The 7,943-nt window shown below is 35.9% G+C and overlaps 2 protein-coding genes across 3 annotated transcripts in view; one reads left to right on the top strand and one right to left on the bottom strand.

Annotated features, from left to right (window-relative positions):
• The window catches only part of cep55l (centrosomal protein 55 like), a 10,681-nt gene extending 7,679 nt beyond the window's left edge, over positions 1–3,002 (bottom strand). The window contains exons 1-2 of one of the 2 annotated variants that reach the window (XM_005156020.5): positions 2,921–3,002; positions 2,531–2,733 (exon numbers count right to left, since the gene is read on the bottom strand). In XM_005156020.5, coding sequence (XP_005156077.1) covers positions 2,531–2,731 — 201 coding nt within the window. In that variant the 5' untranslated portion in view covers positions 2,732–2,733; positions 2,921–3,002. 2 annotated transcript variants of the gene reach the window in all.
• Positions 1–7,943, top strand: part of fra10ac1 (FRA10A associated CGG repeat 1) — an 855,621-nt gene that overhangs the window by 82,842 nt on the left and 764,836 nt on the right. The window lies entirely within an intron of this gene.

The raw sequence follows: 7,943 nt of genomic DNA, 5'->3' as shown, positions 1-7,943 counted from the left end.
AACAGCCAGAAAAACCTTCTGATAAATATTTTTTCACTTCAATAAATAGATAGATAAATAAATGTTAGAACATCTATTAGGGCGTCATTTTAGCATCTATGTGCGCATATTTGTAAAGAATTTGTACAATTTATGCAAAATAATAATAATAATAATAATAATAATAAATAATTTTAATACATTTCAAAGCAAAAACAAGATTATTTCACTTACACCACTGGCAGATAATTTTGCTAATTCTAAAAAAATAATCTTAATTTTAAATAATTTCTTCTCAAGGTAAACCAAAACATTTTTTTACTTGCTCTAAAAAATGTTTATATTTAGACTAGTACAAAATAAGAAAAGCATTTTTTGCATTTGAGATTATTCCATTTAAAACTGTATTCATATCACAAAATTTATAATAAAATATAGCAATACCACATATTTCCAACATCATGCAGCCCTAATAGATATACATTTTATTGTCAGACAAGTCTGAATTTTCCTTGTGACAGTATCAACAATCAATATTACATGCACTTCAACTAAAAACACCTCAAAAAACATTCACAACACTTTGATCACATACAAAAAATCTAAACAAAACCTTGGTTTATTTTTATATGTCCCAACTTTTTCTGATTTGGCGTTGTATAAGATGTATAGGGGAATTACCAACCTACGTCACACAAAGTCACACAGGTTCAACTGCGCATACCGGTTTCAAGATATATAATAGATGTATATAATATGCAATCAATATAACTTATCTTTAAGACAACAAAGTCTGTACCGCATTGGATGTCATTCTTTCGCTGTAAATGCTAGCACTCCTGGTTAATTTCTGCAACCTCGCTGCGCGTGCATCCTTAATGTTTGCAAACATGGTAATTCGTCTTTAGATAAATATTATACAGAGAAGACGAACATCTTTATGAAAGTTTTATAGTACTAAAGTTGTTTTTAATAGGATACATAAACCTTGGACATACTATTTAATAAAGTGACAGCAGATAAAAACTATTTAATGGCATTCTTTTAATTAAAAAGGGTTACATCCACATTTAATCTACGTGGACCTTAAAGAACCTGTAATGACTATTTTACTATTAAAATGTTACTATTACTAATAAAATAACTATTTTATTGAATTGCGTTTATTTTTATTATTCCATTACTGTTCTCAAATACTGCTAGACCCCAAAAAAGATAAAATATAATTTATTTCAATTGGCTCTCTTTCTTTATTGCATTTATAGATTGTTTATTAGATTTACTCTCACTGCACAATCATCCCAATCAATCTAACATTATAACTTCTTTCCAATTAGAGATTCTTCTCTAAGTCATCTGGTGAAATTTTATTTATTTCGCAATATACATTGCAGCATAAAGAAATATTGCAATGTTACATTTTTTTCAATATCGTGCAGCCCTAATTTTGACATATAATTTCTAAAAACAAAAAACATAATAGTTTTTACTTGTCTAGAAAATGCAACTCGATGTAAGAATTTTAAGACATTTATACTAGGAATGCGAGGATAACCGTTTTTAAAGGTATACCGCGGTTTGGAAAAGTCAAGGTTTTGAAACTGGCAAAATTTTCTGCAATACCATTCCTATGGTACAGGTACGATTTTTTATGTACGATTTTTAATTTTTTATTATTACGTTTTTTTTATTTGTTTCTTTTTTTTAGGACAACAGTTCTCCAGGAGAAAAGATTACCAAAGAAGCCATTTTATGTTGTGAAGAAATCTGTGTTTTTGAAACTAGTGAAGACAGCAGAAGTCAATGACTTATTTAGCCTGACATGTCTACTGCTCCAAAATATTTTAAATGTTTCTCAATGTAAAATGTATTGTGTTCAAATGGGGGGGGGGGGGGGGGGGGGCATTGTTTTTACTGAGACTTTCAAAAGAACATGTTTTCGAGCAGTAATAAATCACAATATTGTGAAACCGTGATATTTTTATCCAAGGTTATCATACCATTACAATCTTGCAGTATACCGACCCATGCCTAATTTGGACTAGAAACAGGACAAAAACGCCAAGTAAGAAAAGCATTTTTTGCAGTGTGTTACATTAACAAACATGAATAAACAATGTAATAAATGTGTTTTGTTTTTTCCTTTTTTACATTAGAAAAAACAAACTAAAACAACCTTATTCCAATTCATACAGTGTATTGCCTTAAATTCTCTATAGAGGTAAAGTTGGTTTTATATTCACACATTCATTCAGTGACAAGTTGTGACACACTCCTATATTGTTTACCACGGCACTTTGAACATTCGGTCTGAAATAACCTGCAAGTGTGTCTTGAAAACAACATTAACACTGTTTATTTGGCTGTGAACAATGTTGTACTTTGATAGTCATTGGCTGCTAATATGATTTCACTATTAGGAGTTTGCAAATAATATTTTTATGAAATTATATTATTAAGGGGGAAAGTCAGAATATAAAAATATAAAATATAAAACCAACTTTACCTCTATACATTATCTAAGATTTCTGAGATAAAGCGACTAATTCACCTCGAGAAGTCTGGCTTTGTCAGTGTCTGGATGTGTGTGTTGATGTCTCCCAGCTCTCTTCATGTCCTCCAGGCTTTTCTTCATCTGCTGGTTCTCTCTCTTCAGCTTCTCCACCTCCAGCTCTGCTGACTTTGAGCTGCTGCTGCTGCTTTTAAAGCCCAGTTTATTGACCAGGGTCTCCTTTGCCCCCTTCGCCGCCATGTCTGAGATGATGTATAGACAAAAAGAAAATGTATATGAGCAAAACTAACCATAACAAAATCGAAACAGAAAAATGACAAGGATAATGACATTTAAAGTAAAACACGAAGAGTAAACAGCGAAAGACAAAAGTCAGCAAAATTATAATTGCGTTAGAAATATATATAAATGATTAAATTAGAGACTTACGATTATTGAGTGTTTAATTGTCTTCGTTTAGAAACACCAGTCAGTGGAAACGGTCTTGTTGCACTTCCGTGATATTGAAAACAAGTTTAAATACGGCGCGTCCTGCGTCATATCCGGGACAAGCCGTCTGGCGAAGACAGATGGCGCACTTATTCTGTACGAATGAGTGAACACATTTCCTTTTCATTGCTCATACACGTTCACAGACAGGCTACTGGTGCACTTTCATGTCTATAAAAACTTAGAATTTTAATAAAGAAATATGAAAATAAATATGGAACAAAATGTCGAAATGTGTATTTTATTTAGTCTGTAGCATTTTATAGGTGTTTTTTGGATCTTATTCACACCAATGTTCAATCCTTCATTATTTTTTTTTCAGCTTAGTCCCTTTATTTATTTAGGGTCACAGCGTAATGAACCGCCAACTCATCCAGCATATGTTTTCTGTTTTTTAATTTATTTTTCTGTTGAATTCAGAATATTTCAGATTCTCATTTAACATGTTTTTTTTTTGTTGTTGTTGTTGTTTCTTACGATAAAACCACAGTTAAATGTAGTGCAAAAGGATTATGTTTCTTTGTTTTTTTTGTATGCCATTATTTAAATGACTTTAACAATCATTATTCAAAACATGGTCAACCATTTGGTAGAAGGACAGTCAAAGGGTTAAACTGCATTGGATCTTGATATTTCCTATAACAACTTTAGAAAAGTTTGAAAATGTGATTTTTATTGACATTTGTAATAGTTTAATGTGATATATTTTCTGGTTTGGTGTTGGAAAGGTTACCTGCTATTTAAAAAAAACTGCTAATAAACTGCCAGTACTTTTCCTGTCCTGACTTAATTCTCTCTATATTTCTTCCTACAAAAAATAACGTTTCTAAATCTTTGGTAAAAGTCACTTTGCTAAACTGTAGAGTTGAATTTTCATCATCAAAAGTCGACAGAGTAGAGATCAACATCCCATAATGCAATTCATAATGATAAATAAACAGAAAAACACATGAAAATCACAAATAACAGAAGCTTTAAATGAACCTGCTATTTTTTCCAGTGTTGACTTGCTAAACTGTTTGGTGTTAATGTTAAAAATTTAAAATGTATGTTTTTGATGACTCAGATGTTTGGCTACCTAAAGGAGTCTACAGTATTTGATGACTCTCATGATTAAAATGTCTCTCCTCTTTTACAGATATGCCTAAATGTCCATCAGTATCAGTTTCGAGAGCAGCCACGGCTCAGTGAGTGATCTGATGCTGGCTAATGATGAGGACAGTGTGAAAGTTTCTGCTTCTGTAGTGTTGCTTTCTTCTGCCAAGGTCAGTGGTGCTGCTGATGTGCGGGGGATGATGTTTGGGTTTTACTGCTGCATCTGCACTCAACTGCAATAATCTGCACTGATGACACTGCAGGCTGATGCAGCTGTTCACACACATACACGCATCACCATCCAGAAAAGCCACTCTGTTTAAACCGCTGAGGGTTTGATTGAGATTTGGGCATTGAATGACAGTCGTCTAGCTTGGCATTGGTCTGTGATAAACTGCGCTGTGAAACACGGCCTGGGTCACCACTGTTGTACCTGCTGGTGATTAGTTGCTCCGTGAACAATGTGTGACGTTTCTACTGCACCACTTTGAGCTGTGGATGATGGTTCATACCAAGCTATCACAACTTATCCTTCATCAAACTCTGATGATGGCAGCTTTTCTCATCCACACACACACAAACACACACATCATCATCCAGAGCTCTGCTCTGTTTGTACCACTAAGGGGTTTGTTTGAGATTGTGGTGTTGTGGTGTCCAGCTTGACTTTCATGATCAGAAATCCTCCACAGCTTGATATATTTGTGCTTAGTAATGCAACAACCATCTTAGAAAAGCAGCTAATCCAGGACTCTGAAAGGGAGGAGGGGAAAAGCTGGAGGAAAGCTTTTTTCACCACGAGCCTGTCAGGATTTCCACTTTAATAATAAATAGTGAATGAAGGGATCCACACACACACACACGCACGCACGCACACACACACACACACACACACACAGCTGTGAACTGGTCATGGTGGGTGAAGTGCAGCTAGCGTTCACACACTGATCTGAGGCCTGCGGCCTGTCGTCCTGCTGTTTGGTGTGTGGATCATTTCAGTAGCTCTGGATATTTGTCATAAATGTCTCATGCAGCAGATTTAAAGGGTAGAATGTGGTTCCTCATTAAAAATCTATTCCCTTCTGGCTGCTGCTCCTCCCTGCAGACTTACACATCATCACTGCTCGCTTCACTGGAGGAGGAGGAGGAGGAAGACAGACATCTTTTATTTCATCTGTCTCATATGTCTGTCTGTCTGTCTGTCTGTCTGTCTGTCTGTCTGTCTGTCTGTCTGTCTGTCTATCTATCTATCTATCTATCTGTCTGTCTGTCTGTCCGTCCGTCTTTCGTTCCTTCCTTCCTTCCCTCCATCCATCCATCCTTCTGTATCTGTCTGTCTGTATTTTCTTCCTTCCCCCATCCATCTGTCCATCCTTTTGTCTGTCAATCTGTTTTCGTCCATCCGTCTTTCCTTCCTTTCCTTCTTTCATCCATCCCTCCGTCCTTCCTTGCTTGCGTCCATCCACCATCCTTCTGTGTCTGTCTATCCATCTGTATTCCCTCACTTGCCTCCCTCCATTCATCCTTCTGTCTATTCATCCGTATTTCTGTCTGTTCGCCCATTCATCAGTGTCTTTCCTTCTTTCATTACTTTCGTCCATCCACACATCCATCCATCCATCCATCCTTTCTTCTGTCTGCCTATCTATCCGTATTACCTTCACTCTATCCATCCATCCTTCTATCTGTCCATCTGTTTTATCTTATCTCCCTCCATCTATCCACCTACCTGTCTGTCTATCCATCCATCCATTAGTCTATCTATCTATCTATCTATCTATCTATCTATCTATCTATCTATCTATCTATCTATCTATCTATCTATCTATCTATCTATCTATCTATCTATCTATCTATCTATCTATCTATCTATCTATCTATCTATCTCTGTCTATTTCCTTACTAGCTTTTATCCATCCATTTTTGTCTGTCCATCTGTATCTTCTTTCTTCCCTCCCTCAATCTGTCTGTCTGTCTTTCCTTTCTTCCTCCATCCATCCATCCATCCATCCATCCATCCCTATGTGTCTGTCTGTCTGTCCTTATTTCCATCCATCCATCATTTCATCTGTCTCATTCCTTCCTTGCTTCCGTCCATCCATCCATCCATCCATCCATCCATCCATCCATCCATCCATCCATCCATCCATCCCTGTCAGTATGTGTTGTTTAGCTGTTTCAAACAGTGATTCTTTGCAAATAATTAGAATAATTAGTAAAGAAAGAGAGCTTTGTGTAAATGTGTGTACTCTTCCGATATTTCCCCAGCCTTTTCCACTGTGACCAAGTAATGGAGGATAGAAAAGTAAAATGACAGGCCTACTTATATAACTCAGTTTTTACACTGTTTTCTCCATGTCCAGTTTCATTCTCACATCTCACACACCTGAAGAGAGGCGGACGGTTTCCAGGCAACAGAACACTCCAACTCCCAATAAGGGTTGAGGACGAAGACCAATCCGGCAGTCAGAGAAACACAGATCTTTCCAACGCTTTATTGGATTTCCCTAGGATATATAGAGGGAAATATTGCCAGACAATGCAAGACTATCAAAATAGATAAGAAACAATGGTGCATGCAAAAATAAGTGCACAATGTTCATAAAAGCTAAACCTTTCAGCTCTTAACCCTTCAATCAGAGTGGATGAAAACAATAATGTTTATATATTCCCAAATGCCAACAGGATATTAGGAAAAATAAAAGCATATAGTAAAAATATATATTAAAAAAGCCAACAATATAAAGTAATACAAGGATTTAACCTAGTGAACCTACTATAAATAGAATTATTCACACATCACAAGTTGTCTAGTATAGCATTGAATCTAAACAGAAGTGAAATGCACAAGCTACATCCATTCACAACCATTGCTGCCAACATCCCATCATTTCACAGTCTTTCCTATATACAGTTCCAAGCGGTCAGCAGTTTCATCGGCTCCAAAAGACTTGTAGAGTCATCAGCGTTACCAGCCAAAAGTCTCATTAGGATCCACAGGACGGGTTCATTAACACGACGATTAATTAATACAATATTGCAAGATTGGGTTGTGATTGGGCTACATTGAGCTACAGATTACACAGTGTATATAAATTACCCAACAACACAGTTCAATACAAAGGTTTGCAGCGGACACAGTGTGTTTTCATAAAGGTCGTTATTTCCAGAAACACTTTCACCATGTGATGAACATCAGTCTGGCCTGTGGGGGCTTGCATATTGCTTTATCAAAAAGGGTGTGATTGGTGCAAATGAGTATTTTTCAATTGTCCAAACTTAATATTTCAGGATTATTAGCTACATTTCGTAAATGCATGATTGAATGTTCAAAACTGTTCATGTATATTGATGAAATGACAAAAAAAAATGATGAAAGAAGATTTGATTGTCATTTGATAAAGTAAAGACAATAATTATACTGCTCTGCATCTAAATGACATCCAATATAAGTTTCTCCCTAATTTTGGAGTTCTGATTACAGAATTATTGCAAAGTATGTGCATTTTGTAACAGTTTTGGTAACTATTTGAAAGATAAAAACACTATTATTGTGATCATAATCCCTTAATCATTCAGAAAACTGACACAAAAAAAATTCTCATTCTTAAATTGTAAAATATATGCCTAGTTCTTGTTTCATAGTTTAAATTATGGCCAGTGAGGATGGAAGAACAGAACAATTCTATGACTATAGAGTGTCTGAAGACAGCAGTGGCGCAGTAGGTAGTGCTGTCGCCTCACAGCAATAAGGTCGCTGGGTCGCTGGTTTGAGCCTCGGCTCAGTTGGCGTTTTTGTGTGGAGTTTGCATGTTCTCCCTGCGTTCGTGTGGGTTTCCTCCGGTTTCCCCCACAGTCCAAAGACATG

This window comes from Danio rerio, chromosome 12, assembly GCF_049306965.1.
Source record: "Danio rerio strain Tuebingen ecotype United States chromosome 12, GRCz12tu, whole genome shotgun sequence".
In the NCBI taxonomy this organism is placed as follows: Eukaryota; Metazoa; Chordata; class Actinopteri; order Cypriniformes; family Danionidae; genus Danio; species Danio rerio.
Note: the sequence above shows the minus strand (reverse complement) of the source record. Positions and strands in the feature narration are given on the sequence as shown.